Raw genomic sequence first — 18,777 nt, 5'->3', positions numbered from 1 at the left:
GACCCGAATTCTCCTTGGAATCCGTGTCAAATCTTGCTTCCCTTCCGACTCCCATAGGATGATTAGCCCATTTACTAATTGAAACCATTTTTTTCGCCTTAAATCTATTGAAATTTCGGTAGAGTCTCCCCTGAAAAATGGATAATTCCAAAATTTACACATGTAAGAAACACAATTATAATACCCAAGTGCCAGCACACACAATTTACAAATGGCCTCTGGCCACAAATCCAACCCTACATGGGCGTATTTAGAGCATTCTAAGGATCTCATTAGTTTACAAGTCAAAAATATTAGAAATGTCAGAAAAAGAAAGTCCTACGATGGCGACGGTCAGGCGGAGAGGGAGTTTCTAGTCTTGGTTGTTAAGCTCCTCAAGTCACGGCCTATGGGGGGAGCAAAACCAAAAATGTGAGTGGACGAAAAGAAAGTTTAAACATAACTATAACAAATGTACTAACCCTGCCTTTTTGAAAACATTTACCTGAAAGCCATGCATGTAAAACCTTTATACATGTGTTTGATTTCAAAACATGTTAATCCCATAAATCCCTTTTTATACTTATATAAACGTACGCACATCCATTGCTATGTACCAAGGGAAAACAATCCAACACGGGAATTGTTTTACTAGATCACATGGCAGAATCCTCAATACTAATGTGGCTAAGGAATGAGCAGTCCAACCGGGGGACTATTATTCCTCAGACAACCCGTCAAGGCCTTCGGTACACCCAATCAGGGTGCCCAGTTCTTGATACACCTCCAAAGAGTTACCATGTGTCTAAAACATCTAGAGTAATAGTAATTGTGGGAACCTAATTAAATCAAACCCTAGGTCAAATAATTCCTACCATTTGGGGATTATTTGACCAAATTGGGAGTCAATCAACCTAATTAGGAGTTACTCAATTTAATTGGAAATTATCCAATTAAATTGAACGTTACCTAATTAGGTTGAGATTTGATTTGGTTAATTACCACGATCCCCAATTAAATGAGAAGCTACCTAATTGAATCGAGATTTGATTTGATACCTACCACAATTAGGGATTTGATTTACCCTAATAAATCAAATCCCTAATTAAATCAAATCAATCCCAAAAAGGGGAGGAATAATTCCCTTCCATCTACGGAATTATTCCTCAGAAACCCTAGCCTCCAAGACTACTATAAAAGCATAGCCACACACAATGGTTGAGGTACGTCAGAACTACTACTAAAATCTCTACAGAAAATTCCTCTCAAAGCCACCTCCTCTCTTTCTCTCTTTTACATAAGGCTCCGGCCGCCCGATTTATATTATAAACACATCCCGTATCCTATTTTAGCTATCGATTCTCTAAAGATCGATTGAACTGACTTAGGCATCGGAGGGCCTTTGGCCAACACCCCCCGGGTGTGGTCTTTTACTCCGATCTGTTTTGCAGGGAGAAAGAGAGGCGGAGAAGACGAAGGAATCTTGGGCGAATATTCTCCCGTGAGATTATTTGCACAAACAAATTGGTGCTTTCATTGAGAGCACGAGGTATACTCAACGCGTGCTCAAGGAATCCGTTCCTCCTATTTTCCAATCCACCGAAGCCTTCCAAACAACCATGGTTGGAAGCATGAACACGAGAGGCAAAGCTGCCGCGATGGCTAGATCCGCGACGGCCCAAAGCCACTCCACCCACGATCCCACGATCGACATGGTGGCACCGCCACCTCTCACCACCGCACCGGCCACCGCCGCCGAACATGGCGGAACTTCCCATCAAGGTGGACTCGTTACCACCGCCGACCTAGGGCCGGTCTTGGAGCAACTCCAAGCATTCCCTCCATTGCCTCCACGCGTGACGCTCGCTCCTGCATACACCGCCAATGAAAACCTAGCCCGTATGCAGTTGGGCTCCACACACTTCTCTCCTCCCGATCCACGAAGTCAAGCAGACCTTAATCTAAGAGTCAACCAGCTAGCTCAGAGAATGGACGACCAAAGCGACCTAATGAGGCAGCTCATCAACCAAATAGGCTTTGCTCAAAACCTTGGCCTTGGACAACCAGGCGAGGAGAGAAGGATGGACGAACACGCCAGCAGACGACTCGACGTCCGTGCTCGCTTGGGCCCGCAGGGAGATGTACATCAAAGGCTAGGCCCCCAAGGAGGTCGGCCAAACAACCATCGCAACGAGGATCGCGAAGAAAGGCGCTCAGCTGTCAACTCACAGAGAAGCGCTCTCGAAAGGCTAGGCCCCCAGGGAGGCTAGTTGGACAACCCTCACAATGAGGACCATGAGGAAAGACGCTCCGTTACTCACTCTCGGAGAACCAATTCTCGTCGACAAGCTACAGAGAATCTTTTGCAGGCGCAGTCCACCAACACTCCAACTAGGCAGCCCAGGCGAGAAGGTCGACCCTCGGAGGACAATGAGGAAGTCAGTCAATATCGTGGAGGTCGCCAACGTAACCGACTAGCAATGTGCGCAGAAGACGTTGAGAAGCTCGTGAATGACCGACTTCGAGACTTGAAGACTGGAGGAAACTTCAAGGATTCACTACATAAGGAGATGGACCAGGTGAGCTCTACGCCTTTCACCCTCGATATCGAGCAGGCCACTCACCCGAAGCGATTCTCGACACCCTCGTTCATACACTTCAAAGGGGATTCTGATCCCGAGAGCCACTTAAAACACTTCAAAAGTGTTATGGTCCTCCACCAGGCTGACGACGCGCTAATGTGCAAGGTGTTTACGATAACCTTGCGAGGAGCAGCCCAAGACTGGTTCCACACCCTACCATCCAGGTCGATCAGCAGCTTCAAGGAACTAGCTTATGTCTTCACCAAAGAATACACCTCTTACCGGACAATCAAGAAGAACCCTGATCACCTGTACAACCTGCGCAAAAATTCTGACGAATCCCTTCGAGATTACATCAAGAGATTCAAGGCAGAAAAGGCGAACATTGTAGGATGTGACGACCGAATCGCGTCTTCCGCTTTCAAGAAAGGCCTTCCAACTGAGCACGACTTGTACCGCGAGCTGACTATCACTCCCAGCCAGACTCTGGCAGAGGTCTACGCGACTGCGGAACGCTACGCGCTCTGGGATGATGATCGAATCGCCGCAAAGAAGTCTACAAAGCAGGAAGATCAGCCAACTAAGCGGGCAGGCCAAAGAGGCGACGGATTTAACAACCGAAACAAAGACAAGCGCAGGTCGCACCCACAAGGGGAGGCTACGGCAGGAGAGAACTACACAAAGTTCACCATCCCCATACATCAAATCTTAGCCCAAGTGAAGAACAAACCTTGGGTAAGAAGACCACCACCCTTGAAGGGAGATCCGGACAAGAGGGACACTAGTAAATACTGTGCCTTCCATGGGACGCACGGACACACGACGAACAACTGCTTCGCTTGGAAAGCACATCTTGAAGAACTCGTGAGAGAAGGCCACTGCACTGAATTCGTTGCGAAGCAGGCCATCCAACGGATTGAAGATCGAGACACCGCCAAGGAGCCGCCTAAGAAGGTCATAAGGATTAACACAATCCTAGCCGACTCCGAGGAGTCTGGGCTGAACAGCAAGGAAAAGAAGAGGAAGATCAAACAGGCCACTGTGATCTCCCAAGTCTCGACCGACCTTCCACTAGCAGAAGACGATCCTGTGATCGGCTTCCAAAAGAAAGATCTGATCGGCCTCGACATGCCATATAAAGACGCCCTTGTCATCAGCATTCAAATCGCTCAGGCCATGGTCGACCGAATCCATGCAGATGAGGGCAGCGCAGCCAATATCCTACAACTGGCGGTCGTCCAACAGATGGGCTTGGAGACAAAGATCAACAAGTTAGCTAGATCGTTGACTGGCTTTAATGGTGCAACAACGGTTACCGTGGCCACGATAGACCTCGACGTTTACTCCCCACCTGTGATCAACCTGCAAACATTCATGGTCATTAATGAGGTCTCACCCTACAACGGCATCCTGGGCAGACCATGGATTGGCAAGATCAATGCCATCACCTCCGGCACACATCAGAAAATTCGATACCCAATCCCTGGGGGCGGTGTCGGCCAAATCAACAGCGATCAAGCAATGGCGAGGAAATGTTCCGCCCAAGGGCTGAAGAAAGGCAAACAAGCGCAGTTTCTCCCTGTGAGCCAGGCAAATCTGGAGGAGGTTGAGCAACCGAATCTTGCTATCTTATAGCAATCAAGGCGTCAGGACCAAGCAGAGGAAATCCGTCCAGAGGTCTTTCCGGAAGAAGGATGGAAACCCGAGGAGGACGTCGAGTTAATACCCTTGGATCCTGACCAGCCAGACAGGAACGCGCGGATCGGCTCGCGCTTAAGCCCAGAAGAGAAGGTGGAGCTTACCACATTCCTCCAGAGCAACAAAGACATGTTCGCATGGTCGCCATCAGACATGCCTGGCATCGACCCAAACATCATCTGTCATTGACTCCACGTCAACCCCGCGTGCAAGCCAGTGGCGCAGAAGAGACGCAACTTTGCACCCGAGCGAGTCGCTATCATCGAAGTCGAGATTGACAAACTCCTAGCTGCCGGCTTCATCGAAGAGGTCTCCTACTCAGAATGGCTTGCCAACGTTGTCTTGGTGGCAAAACAAGAAAAGGGCAAATGGAGAGTTTGCGTCGATTACACAGACCTCAACAAGGCATGCCCTAAAGACAACTTCCCATTGCCGAGAATCGACCAACTCGTGGATTCCACTTTTGGCAATCAGCTGCTCAGCTTCATGGATGCCTACTGCGGCTATAACCAAATCCTGATGCACGAGGATGACAAGGCGAAAACTTCTTTCATCATCGAGAGAGGGACTTACTGCTACAAGGTCATGCCCTTTGGGCTGAAGAACACCGGAGCAACTTATCAAAGGCTTGTAAATAAAATCTTCAAGGAGCAGATCGGCAAAACTATGGAGGTCTACGTAGATGACATGCTGGTCAAAGCCCCAAAACGTGCAGATCACATTGGAAATCTTGCTGAGTCATTCAGCTTGCTCCGCCAGTATCGCATGAAGTTGAATCCAAGTAAATGCACGTTTGGTGTATCCTCTGGCCAATTCTTGGGATACCTAGTCACGCAACGAGGTATCGAGGCACACCCACGCCAAATCAAAGCCATTCTCGAGATGAAATCGCCCTCCAGGGTGAAGGAAATACAAAGTCTGACGGGCAGAGCAGCGGCCCTCAACCGATTCCTCTCGAGATCAACTGACAAGTGCAGACCATTCTTCAAAGCTTTGAAGAAATGACAAAGAGACAAATGGGACGAGGAGTGCGAAGTAGCTTCCCAGAGTCTAAAGACTTACCTCGCCTCACCTCCTCTGCTCTTAAAACCAGTCCCTGGTGAGGACTTGTTTGTATACCTGGCAGTGTCCAACTCAGCTATCAGTTCAGCTCTCATCAGAGAAGAGCTAGGGGCCCAACATCCGGTATTCTACACGTCAAAAGCTCTCCTCGATGTAGAAACTCTCTACCCGAAGTTGGAGAAACTTATTTTGGCTCTTGTAGTTTCTGCGAGAAAGCTACGACCCTACTACCAAGCTCATCGAGTCATCGTCATGACCGACTTTCCTTTGAGATCAATCCTCCACAGCCTTGATGCTTCTTAGCGACTCATGAAGTGGGCTATAGAGCTAAGCCAATATGACCTCCTCTACCGGCCAAAAACTGCAATAAAAGCCAAGGCTTTAGCAGACTTCGTCGTAGAATTCACCCCGTCAGCCGAAAAGGAGAAGTTGGTCAACAAAAGTTCAAAAGCAGACGGGACCTCCGCAGAACCTAGCCAACCCAGAGACATGTGGCAGTTGCGCGTAGACGGAGCGTCGAACCAAAAAGGAGCCGGAGCAGGGGTCGTCATCACCACTCCAGATGGAACCCTGTTGGAGCAAGCTATTACGCTTGGCTTCCCGGCCTCGAACAATGAGGCAGAATACGAGTCATTGCTCGCCGGCCTACGCTTGGCAAAAGAGCTCGCAATCAAAAAGCTAGCCATCTACTCAGACTCACAATTGATCACGAATCAAGCCTCAGGTGAATACATGGCAAAGCACCCAAGGATGATCTTGTACCTTGACAAAGTCAAAGAGCTGTTGAAGGCATTTCCCACCTTCACCATCCAACAAGTGCCCCGGGCAGAGAACGCTCATGCAGACGCACTGGCAAGCCTAGGATCAGCGCTGGATACCCAGTTCAGACGCTCCATCCCGGTCGAACACCTTGATCGACCAAGCATTGAAGAAATAGAGCTAATTGATACCATGCAGATTGACGAGGACCCCAGTTGGCAAGACCCCATCATCGACTATTTGACGAATGGAAACCTGCCAACGGAGAAGTCCGAAGCTAAAAAGGTCCAGCAGAAGGCCGCGAGATACTACATGCACGGCAACAAGCTCATCTGCAGATCATACTCCGGCCCTCATCTCACCTGCATAAAGTACCCTCAAACACTTGAGGTTCTCTACAAAATTCACGACGGCGAGTGTGGCAACCACTCTGGGGGCAGGTCGCTCGCCCAGAAAGCTCTAAACATAGGCTACTTCTGGCCTACCATGGGTCACGACTCCGCTGAATATGTCAAGAAGTGTGATCGCTGTCAGCGATACAAGCCAATCCCTAACCTGCCTGCCGAAGTCTATCATCCGCAAAACAGTCCATGGCCGTTTATGCAATGGGCCATCGACCTAGTGGGTCCCTTGCCACCAGCGCCCGCCAAGAAAGAAATGATGATCGTCGCCACCGACTACTTTACTAAATGGATCGAGGCCGAAGCTCTATCCTCTACTAAAGAAGCCGATGTGGAGCGATTCATCTGGAGAAACATCATATGCCGGTTTGGCTGCCCACAGTCGCTGGTTACCGACAATGGCTCACAGTTCATTGACAAGCAGATCACCGCATTTTTTGCAAAATACAAGATCAAGCAGCACTTGTCCACCCCGAGGTATCCACAAGGAAATGGACAAGCCGAGGCATCTAACAAAGTCATATTAGACTGCTTGAAGAAAAGGCTGGAAGGCGCAGAAGGAAAATGGGTGGATGAACTCCCCGGAGTACTATGGGCTTATCGCACCACCAAACGAAGATCGACTGGTGAAACCCCATTCTCCCTCGCCTATGGAACGGAAACGATCATACCACCTCACATCACTGTCCCCTCCATAAGCTTGGAAGTGGGCAGTGTTGATCAGAACTCCGAGCAGATGAGGCTCAACCTCGACTTACTTGAAGGCGAACGTGAGAAGACCATTACCCAGGTCGCCTCCTATCAGCAGCAGTTGAAGTCTTACCACGACAAAAGAGCTAAGGTCAGACAGTTTCAACCAGGCGACCTCGTGCTAAGAAAGGCTTTCATCACTGCACCGAGGCAAGGGTCAAAAAAGATGAATCCTAACTGGGATGGTCCTTACATGATCAGCCGGTCTGGGGGCAGAGGAAGCTACACACTCGACACTATGGAGGGGAATGAAATACCACGACAATGGAATGTTCACCATTTTCGAAAGTATTATCCGTAGCACCTCCTCCTAACTGCTAGAAGTTTTAAGTTTTGTACCAAGTTGTTTCCATTTTCGAATAAAGGACTGTAATCTTATGAATATCAATATAAGTTCAGTTTCTCATTCCAAAATGTCTCATCTACCCACAAAACATAACATTTGCCCATAAGTAGCGTCCTTCGGGAGACGCAGGGTACGCCAGGAATTTCCTAACAGAGATATCCAAGTTCCTATCTGTTTCCTAAGGGAGGCAGGATAATCATGTAGTTGCCCATAAGTAGCGTCCTACGGGAGACGCAGGGCGACGATCAAGGCATTCTACGAGATGTGCAGAACACACCCGGAGTCCCTCAAGGGGGACCCTGGTGCTCGCCAACTTCCTAAGGGAAATCATCCTAGGGGATGTGCAGAACACACCCGGAATCTCTCAAGGGGGACCCTGGTACTCACCAACTTCCTAAGGGAAATCATCCTAGAGATGTGCAGAACACACCCGGAGTCTCTCAAGGGGGACCCTGGTACTCGCCAACTTCCTAAGGGAAATCATCCTAGAGATGTGCAGAACACAACATTTGCCCATAAGCAGCGTCCTTCGGGAGACGCAGGGTACGCCAGGAATTTCCTAACGGAGATATCCAAGTTCCTATCCGTTTCCTAAGGGAGGCAGGATGGTCACACATTTGCCCATAAGCAGCGTCCTTCGAGAGACGCAGGGTACGCCAGGAATTTCCTACGGGAGATATCCAGGTTCCTATCCGTTTCCTAAGGGAGGCAGGATAGTCACACAGTTGCCCATAAGGAGCGTCCTAAGGGAGACGCAGGGTGGCGACAAAACGCGTCCGTTTGGAGACGTAGCCCGCTAAAAAAGCGTCCTAAGGGAGACGCAGGGTGCGCCAGGAGTTTCTTAAAAGGGGGTCGCCATGCTTCCTGCGGGAAATATCCAGGTTCTTATCCGTTTCCTAAGGGAGGCAGAATAGTCACACAGTTGCCCATAAGGAGCGTCCTAAGGGAGACGCAGGGTGACGACAAAACGCGTCCGTTTGGAGACGTAGCCCGCTAAAAAAACGTCCTAAGGGAGACGCAGGGTGAGCCAGGAGTTTCTTAAAAGGGGGTCGCCATGCTTCCTGCGGGAAATATCCAGGTTCCTATCCGTTTCCTAAGGGAGGCAGGATAATCATGTAGTTGCCCATAAGTAGCGTCCTACGGGAGACGCAGGGCGACGATCAAGGCATTCTACGAGATGTGCAGAACACACCCGGAGTCCCTCAAGGGGGACCCTGGTGCTCGCCAACTTCCTAAGGGAAATCATCCTAGGGGATGTGTAGAACACACCCGGAATCTCTCAAGGGGGACCCTGGTACTCGCCAACTTCCTAAGGGAAATCATCCTAGAGATGTGCAGAACACACCCGGAGTCTCTCAAGGGGGACCCTGGTACTCGCCAACTTCCTAAGGGAAATCATCCTACAGATGTGCAGAACACACCCGGAGTCTCTCAAGGGGGACCCTGGTGCTCGCCAACTTCCTAAAGGGAATCATCCTACGGATATGCAGTGCATGCCCGGAGTCCTTCAAAGGGGACCCTGGTACTCACACATCTCTAAAGGAGGACGTGCAATCAAAACATAGGCTGGTTACTCAAGCGGTTCAGAAGTCAAATATGCAAGTTGAAGTTGGAAAATGTAACTGAAATTTCCATAACAAACAGACCAACCGGCCAAGTTTAACAAAAAGAAGATGGTCAAATAAAGACCAATTATTCTAAACAAAAAAGCAAACTACAAAAGCTGAAAAGAAACAAAAAAGAGTCTTCGTCTACTTGGAGACGCCAGCAGAAGACTTTTAAGCTGTAGCCTCTTCGGCATCCACCTGACTAGCTACGTCTTCAGCAACTCCATCTGCCTGAACCGTGACATCTGCCATCATCTCGTCTACTGCATCTACCTCTGCTTCATCCTCTCCGGTTACCTGCTCTTCAAATCTCCCTTCCATAGGGGGTGAGTCGGGGCAGAGCATCTCGATGTCTACATCGTCAATCGCATACAATGAATCAGTCCCATTTGCGCAATGCAGGTAGCCCAACTTGTACGCATCTATGGTGGCTTCAGACTTGGATTCTTTGGCAGACTTATGATAGGCATGAAACCTAGCCAGGAGTTTGTCATAGCTAAGGGAGATGTCCGCATTCTTGCGCTCAAGACGAAAGAAGGCATCTTTTCGACTAGCCAAATCAGCAGCGAAGAGTTGAGCTCGGAATCCTTCTTGGTAAAGGAGTTTTTCAGCCCAGATATCATCGCCCTCAAATCAGACGTCTTCTTCTCATAGCGGGCCTGCTCGGCGGAAAGCTGGCTGGCCAATTCAGCATTCTTCTCCAACCCGCTGAGCTGGGCAGAAGAGGGGGCAACAGCAGATGAGTTCCGAATAGTCTCAGCAGCAAAAATCATTCCTTTTTGAATCAGATGGAATGACGCTTCCCTTTGTTTTTCCAAGGAAAGACACGAGAAAGTGCCAAGATCGCCAGCCTGACAGATGTGATCGACCAACTCAGCACAGGACGACGGATTTGATAGGAAGTTCGTCTTGAGCAGATCAGATACGCATGCATCCCCTACAGAGCTAGGCTTGTTCACCTTAGGACCAACTGCCGACGTGGAGGAAGAACCCTTAACCCGGGCAGATGACTCTCTCATCTTCTTAGCCTCCGCTAACTTCAACTCCAAAGGAGTCAATAATGCTGGATCATGAGCAGACCTCCCATTTCGATCTCCATCTTTTGACCGATGCAGACGACTTGAACTTCTAGGAGGAATGTCTGCATCTCTTTGACGCTCGACAGAACTAGGTCGGGCACGAGCCGTTTCACGAAACATATCATGGTTGTCGAGCGTGTCAGCAGGAGGCTCGGGTGGAACACCTCGAATACCGCGCATACCACCAACCTTCGTGCTATCTGCACCCACAAGATGCTTGACCCTGGCAGATGATGAGGGAGCAGACCCTACTTGAGTCTTCTCAGCAGAAGGAAGCCTTGGTTTCTTCCTCGATGGAGACCCATCCTTCGCATGCGAAGAAGTAGCTTCACCTCTTGAAGATTTGGCAGCAACTTTTCTTTTTGAGAGAGATTCAGCAGAACATTCTTCCTGTCCGCCAAGCAGATCATCGGGGTCAGGACCGTTCTGCTTCCACCTTTCGACATCCTCGGCAGGGGGCAGACCACCGTCTTCCTCCCGGTACTCACTCAACAGCCAGCGCCACTCGCGAAACCTTAGAGGGATGTTCAAAGCACGGCGGACCTTAGCCATGTCCGGCCCAAGCTCCAATTGCTTGCTAATGTCACTCACTGCAAGCAGAAGACAGAAGTTAGTCAGCCACACTTCAAGAAGTTCAAATGAAAGGAGCGCATCAAAAATTGCAAAGAGACATACCATCGCAATAGGTGATGGGAACAAGTGGGCCATCACCAACGTCGCATTCCCACCGTTCGCTGACCTCCAACACGTCGTCATGCCAAGCGTGATCCCCTTGACTAAGACTGTTAAACAGCTTGGCCTTGTAAACGCTAACTTGGGCATACTGCTCGAAGTGCCTCACTTCGAAGAAATAAAAGAACTCTCGCACCGTCAGCTCCAACATGAAGAAACGACTCAGATTCTCAAAGCACATGATCGCCCGGTAAGCATTTGGAGTACACTGGCTCGGAGCACACCCCATGGCGCAGAACACCTCCTTGAAAAGCTTTGACAGCGGGAATTTGAAGCCCAAGGAGAAGTAAAAAGGACGGAAGGTGATGATTGTTGTGAAATTATTGCAAGCGCACAATCCGTACAAGTAATATAGAAATAAGTAGAGTATCGTTCCCACGAAGATTGTAATTTCCTATTAATTACCAATTATGATTAATGCATAAGTTTATTTGAACAGTTGATTAAGAAGATTGATTAATTTTAAGAAAACTAAAACAATTATGAAAAATAACAATTTAATTAACGATAGAAAATTAAGATGATGAGACACTAGAGCATCCGACTTCACCATAACCAATTCTACTTAATTCTTATAGCCAATTAACCCTAATTACTATCCATGTTGACAGTTGGTTTCTCCTAATTCATTTGATATCCCCTCTCGGGCTCAACCAAAAGTATTCTCAATTAACAACCCATTCTCTCTCGAGCAACGGATTTAGAAAACCAAGAACCCATTAAGTTCTATGAGAACCTACAAGAAAACTGCATGAATCATGTTAGTCCCTCTCGGGCACTCATTCAAGTCATGGTATTTGTTACAAGAAGCAAACACCAAACATCTCCTCTCGGTCTCCGCTTGGATCATCAATTAAATATTAGCTAGATATTTAAATCATTAAGAACAGTAACAAATACTCAACATGAGATAATAATCAGAAATTAATATAACGATAGAAATTAAGTATTCAAGGTTAGGCTACATCGTAGCCCTAGCAAGGGAAATTAGTTCATGACAGAAGAAAATATAAACAAGAGAATTATTGTCATAAATCCAATTTGGCCGATGGACTTGATCTTCAGAATCTTCACAGGAACACCTTCAAAAGCTCATCCAATAATGCAGCAGCAAATTCTTGGCTTCCTCTGATATTTCTCTGGTTGCATGAAAGTTGGTGGAAAAATATGGTAGAGAAGACGATGGTGGAAAAAGATGATGGGTAATGGATCCTTTCAACAATGACCTAAACTCCCTATTTATAAAACTCCTAGAAATCCTACCTAAGGAATAATTACAATTGTTATAAAAATAGGATTCCTTCTAAAATAAGGTCTTCTTTATTTCTCCTTATTTGACTTGATAAGACTTGCACCATCTTGAACTAGGAAATTTGACAACATTCCTTGCAACAAAAGGAATGACTTGGCTTCTTTTTAATTGATCTTCATCTTCTTGCCTTTTTTAGCACACTTTCTCCTATTTCACAATTCCTTCACAAATCTCACAAAACCAATTAAAAACAACCAATTTAATCTGAGAAATTAATAAATAAATAAGCAAAGGAAGCATAAAATATATATAAAATATAGACTTATCAATGATCCTAGCATCAGGGTCATTCGCATCCACCAAAGGCTCGTTGTTCTTCCAAAACTTCAATAGCTTAACCCGCACGTCATCTGGAATGGCAGACGCATAAGCAGCTCGCCACTTTTGGAACTGAGCATCAGTCGTGACGCGATGCAAGTTGGCCACAAACTTCTTGCTATGCACTATGGAGCCTCCCCATAAATACAAAGGGACCTGAGAACTTGAAGCCTTGCTACCATCTCCGGAAGACATGGTTGATCAACAAGTAGCTGCAAAAAAAAAAAAAAAAATTCTACATATTAGAATGCAAAAAAAAAAAAAAAAAAAAAAACAGCAGTAGCAGCAAACAGGAAAAAAGAAAAAATTAGCTGCTTGGATCAGCCCAGGTCAAAGGGAATCAGCCCAGCAGCAGCTCCAGCACGCAGCCCAGCAGAAGTCGCGGCCCAACTTGCGCCTCTAGCCCAGCACGCATCAGCCAGGCCCATCGACTTCATCCAGCGCAAGGCCCAGCTAGCGCCTCCAGCCCAGTGCGCATTGGCCAGGCCCGTCGACTTCATCCAGCGCGCGACCCAGCTCGCTCCAGCCCAGCACGCTTCTTCCGCCTGGCCCGCTCGCTCCGCACGCGCAGCCCGTGCCCAGTGCGAAGGCCCAGCTTGAGTCCACGTCGCGCCAAGCCCAGCTCCACCACTCCTTGCGCGAGCCCACGATCCGCACCAGGTCAGAAGCCTTTAGGCCTCCATGCTCAAGCCCAAGATGTGCAACCCCCAACCTGCTAATCTGCCAACGCCTCCAGCTATGCTCCAAGGCATAGACGTGCACTCCTTTCAGCTCCCTTTCGACTAGAAGGCATGATCCAAGCTGCCAAAAATCGGAATAAAGACAAAAAATATATATATAACCCAAGTCTAATTACCTTGGGTGTACGATGAAGGCAAGAGCTCAAGAAGAAGGGAAAAATTCTCCAAAGCTTACTCTCTCTCACTAATGAAATCGGAATGGATTTTGGATGTGAAGAATAAATTGGAGGAGCCCTACATTTATAAGGATAAAAATTCCTTGACCTACAAGGAATCGCAAATTCTTTCCAACCTAGGAGTTCATAAAATTGGCAAGTCAAACACCTCCTCTACGCAGGAGGCCAAGTCCACGAAGGAAGCCCAGTTACAGCTGGACAGCCCAACGGATAAACTACATCTCCTGCATGCCACCACGCGCCATGCAGAAGCTGGGGGGCATTTGTGGGAACCTAATTAAATCAAACCCTAGGTCAAATAATTCCTACCATTTGGGGATTATTTGACCAAATTGGGAGTCAATCAACCTAATTAGGAGTTACTCAATTTAATTGGGAATTATCCAATTAAATTGAACGTTACCTAATTAGGTTGAGATTTGATTTGGTTAATTACCACGATCCCCAATTAAATGAGAAGCTACATAATTGAATCGAGATTTGATTTGATACCTACCACAATTAGGGATTTGATTTACCCTAATAAATCAAATCCCTAATTAAATCAAATCAATCCCAAAAAGGGGAGGAATAATTCCCTTCCATCTACGGAATTATTCCTCAGAAACCCTAGCCTCCAAGACTACTATAAAAGCATAGCCACACACAATGGTTGAGGTACGTCAGAACTACTACTAAAATCTCTACAGAAAATTCCTCTCAAAAACCCTAGCCACCTCCTCTCTTTCTCTCTTTTACATAAGGCTCCGGCCGCCCGATTTATATTATAAACACATCCCGTACCCTATTTTAGCTATCGTTTCTCTAAAGATCGATTGAACTGACTTAGGCATCGGAGGGCCTTTGGCCAACACCCCCCGGGTGTGGTCTTTTACTCCGATCTGTTTTGCAGGGAGAAAGAGAGGCGGAGAAGACGAAGGAATCTTGGGCGAATATTCTCCCGTGAAATTATTTGCACAAACAGTAATGAGGAAGGTACATACTGTGGTAAACATATACACAAATCAATAACATCATCAATATTTACTGCATGCACATATCATATTTCAATCCCTTATTACTTCCATTCAATGCCATTAAAACCTTATAATTCTCGCATGCAAACGTGCATAAATTTCCAATATTTCCCATATCCAAGTAAAAACAAATATAAATTTAAAAATCCCTTTTTATGCATGTAATTTATACTATAAAAACAATGCTTATTTAAAACAAAGTCCACTCACATAATGTCCAAGCTGGTATGGCCTTGTGGGGTCCCACCTGCGAGCTAGCTGGAGCCTAAGCACCTATTGAAGAAATATCGAGATATATGTTGGTAATTTTTAACAACAATATTAAAACCTTACAAGTGCACAAATCAAATGATAGTATAATATGCAAGCAAGAGTCGTTCCACAGTGATTGTAATCTAAAGAGATGTTTATCAATGTCACACAACGAAAACTAAAACACAATTAAACACGAAAACAAAATAAAGATTGAAACCACAAGGACTTCCACACACACGCCAACACCAAGGGGGTTTTGATTTGACTTTGTAAATAAAACAAAACAAGGAAAAGAAAACAAAATAGAATTTAAATTAGCGTTTAAGAGAAATTGATTTTAAATCAGTCAAGAACAATATCCAGGACTCAATATCCACCTCCAAACAATCAATCAATCCATAAACAACAATAGATAATCAATTTCTAGCAAGCATATGATGACGAAACTCATAACAAGATCATGGTATTTGACTCGAGTTGTATGATTCTCTTTTAAGTGTATGTAAAGTGTATAGCATTTACATCAATACATGTATTCTTAATTGAAATCCAGTATGACATTTACTCAAATTAACAATCAAGAATCCATTAAGATCAAAGAGAATATGAGTGTCACAAAAACCCTAAAACATGACATTTGTTATTCGAAATTCAAGAATCAATTTCTCATAACTAGTTCTTAACCCAATTATTCATTGCAAACAAGAACACATTCAATATGGCAATTGACCTATGTTCTACAACAATTTAATTCTAATACATGTTTCAAAGTTAGCTACTCAAAGAAACAAAATATCAGAATTCACATAATATAGAGAAACAGAAATCATTAGGCTAGTAGAAATTGACAAATCCATTCAAACTTGTTTATAGAATTGAAATCATGTTTAGGGCATCAAGATTAAGCCCTAAATATCAAGAAATTAGTTACTCATGTTCTTGGATGAACTCAAAAATAAATGCAATAAGAATTGAAAATTAAAAGAAGAAAGGAAAAGAAAGAACTCGTTGGTAGCTTACTCCTCTTGCGCAGTTGGTCTCTTTAGGAAGTGAATTCCTTGTATGGGGGCCTTGGCTGGCCTTTTATATGACTTATATCAGAGTCCTAAACCCTAAAATTGATTGAAAAGTCGTCCAAGAAGTCTTGATAAACAAGGAATCCAAATAGGAAAGTAAAGATCACAAGCTGATTACATCAACCACCGATAACTCCAAAAGCCTATCTTTGCAAACCAGGCTTAACGAGCACCACCGATTGATGTAATCGACGACAGGTTTATCTTTCCATTGCTTGGTATTTGTGAGTTCCATCATACTCACAGTGCGACGAGTGCTATAGAATCTGTTCAAGAATTCTTGCTCCTTCTGATCCCAACTGTTAAGGGATTCGGACTCCAAGTCTATATACCAATCAAATGCATTTCCTTTCAAGGAACGAACAAATTGTTTCACTAGATGGTCACCCTATGTCCCAGCATTGTTGCATTTTTCGACGAAGTGTGCAACATGTTGTTTTGGGTTGCCCTTTCCATTGAATTGTTGGAATTTGGGAGGTTGCTATCCTGTTGGCATCCGCAAGTTGTCTATCCTCCTAGTGTATGGTTTAGAACACATGAGTATGTCTCAGGAAGGCGCTCTGTATTGAACCTTGATGGTGTTCGCGATCATGTTTTGAAGTTGTTGGACCGACAAAAAACCCACCAAGGCGGCGTCAAATTTTCCGTGCGACTTCTCACCCGACTCTATTTCATAACCCAATCCTTTCTCGCTGGATTCAGCCTCATGATGTGGTTTTTTCTTGTGTGCATCTTGACCAGGCTCCTTATCCTGATGCGCTTCCCACTTGTTGATGAGAGAAGCAATCTGCGCATCCTTCTCTTCGACCATCTTAGTCAGTTTCGTGACCGCTTCGCTCATATGGGCCAGCTGTTCTTCAATAGACATAGCTTCCATCACCATGACCTGCATAGCCATAGAATAAGCCTCACCTACAGACGTCGAGGTAATCTTCTTCTATTGGTCGTCAGGCGGGGATCCATGGTATGAGCCTATGCTCGAGTTGGCTTCTGAAACAGGCGAGAGTGAGCGTTCTCTTGAATTCTTCGAACTCGAAAAACTCCTCCATTCACTCCGAGAGTTTCTCTCATCCGCTCGAGAGGTATTATTCTTTTGCCCCAATGAGGCCAAATTGATAACTGGTTCCCGCATTCGTTGAACATCTTTCACCTTGGCTTGAGTCGGTATGGAAGTAACATATTGAGTTAAGGATATCGCCTTGGCCTTGCTCCGGGTGACAACCCCAGCAGAATCTCTGCTTGAGAAGGAGGCGCTCACGCTTTTCCCTTTCGTTGCAGGAATGGTTTGAATCTTCCTAGAGGCCATCGTTTTGGCGTGTTGGTTGATTTTGGAACTGGAAAAAGAGATGAGAGGCAGAGATGGTCCCACTGGGCGTGCCAAATTTGTAAACACAAATTTCCTGCGACAAATGAGATAAGAACAGGTGTACAAAATAATATTTGTATTTATGAAATTTAGGGTTACAATTTCTGTATTGAATCCTCTGATTCGATCTCTAAAGTGTATAAAGAAAATTTGTGTTTGATGCAAGGGTCGTAGAGACTTGATTTTGATCAAACGGGTAGCACAAGGCTTGTTTGGTGTTTAGATTTCTCTAAGGTGGAGGAACTGGCACATATTTGTTGTGCTTGGTGGCTCTTCCAAAGTAGAGTGAAGAATGCAGAGAGTTTTCCGTTTCTTCTGCATGCTAGGTTTTTCTGAACCCTTCTTTTGTCTTGAGGCCTCCTATTTGTAGGCTTTTGTAGGAAGCTTGACCTAAATAACTTTCCCTATTTAAAACCTTGTTTTGTGGGATTTTGATTTGATTTAAATCAATTCCCATAATCTGGCAATTTAACCAGATTATCTTCAATTGATTGACCTGTTTAATATTTGATTTAAATCAAAGTCAATCACAGAAGATTCTTTCCCTTAATTTTGTCTTCATCTTGAACCATTTGATGCACTACGTCGGATGTCGTCATGTGTCACTTTTTGACAACTAATCCGATTTTGATGAGTCATACGCCACATGTGCGAATTATGAGGCCCACAATTCAATCTACCGAACCCTAATTATTTTCTCGTCTAATGAAATTTATTGCACCAAAATTTCTTTGTCTACACACATCCAAGAACAACAAAAGTCACCAAGGACCTACAACAGAAAACACACAAACAAACAAACAAAAGACAAGATCCAAATAGATTTGGGCAAAAGGATCCAAAATCCAAACAAATCTGGGGAGAGAATAGGAAAGGGGAAGAAAACTAGGAAATGAGAAAGGGAGATGAGGAGAGAAAGACGGAAGATGGGGAAGCCACCCACCCCCAAGAGGGGGGGAGGAGATGTGTGCGGTGACTGGAAAACTTCAGAGAGAGTTTAGGGTTTTTTGGTTTATATTATTTTAAATGCATGTAAATGCACCGATACTAAATGTAGAGTCTTGTGATCCAGTCAAGATGGGGTGTTACAACATAGGAGGGATTGATGTCAGAGGAGAGAGAAGAGATTATTTTTTTAGTTTTAGTTTTAATTTAATTATTTAATTATTTAATTATTAACTTTTTTTTACAATTTGAAAAAAATAAAGAATTGGTTATTAATTGTTTTGTCCATGTGGAAGTCTATGTTGTTAAAAATAGGGGCTATGTTAAACACATTAGCATTTAACAAACTTATTAACAATTTATATAACGATGTGGGTAATTTATAGGTTTTTTGTATTAATTTGAAAATGACACTATAGTTTAGGAGTAATTTGGGAGTTCTTTTGTAGTTTGTCTTAAAAAAACTATCACAAGGATTTTACTACAGATGTCCTTAATTAACGAGATTTCATAATAATTTGGATTCCGGACCCAACAGAAGTGTGCAGGCTCGACTCGGGAATAAAAGGCATGGTCTT

General features: G+C 45.2%; 2 protein-coding genes across 2 annotated transcripts; both read left to right on the top strand.

The window, feature by feature from the left end:
- On the top strand, window positions 2,460–4,196 carry LOC109948768. Its single transcript, XM_020562486.1, has one exon. The coding sequence runs from the start codon at window positions 2,460–2,462 to the stop codon at window positions 4,194–4,196; it is 1,737 nt and encodes a 578-aa protein (XP_020418075.1).
- LOC109948767 lies at window positions 5,631–7,532 on the top strand. Its single transcript, XM_020562485.1, has 2 exons — window positions 5,631–6,701; window positions 6,864–7,532. Exons 1-2 carry the CDS (start codon window positions 5,631–5,633, stop codon window positions 7,530–7,532), a joined length of 1,740 nt encoding a protein of 579 aa, XP_020418074.1.

Source organism: Prunus persica, chromosome G4 (assembly GCF_000346465.2).
Source record: "Prunus persica cultivar Lovell chromosome G4, Prunus_persica_NCBIv2, whole genome shotgun sequence".
Lineage (NCBI taxonomy): Eukaryota > Viridiplantae > Streptophyta > Magnoliopsida > Rosales > Rosaceae > Prunus > Prunus persica.
This window is presented reverse-complemented; position numbering and strand designations above follow the sequence as displayed.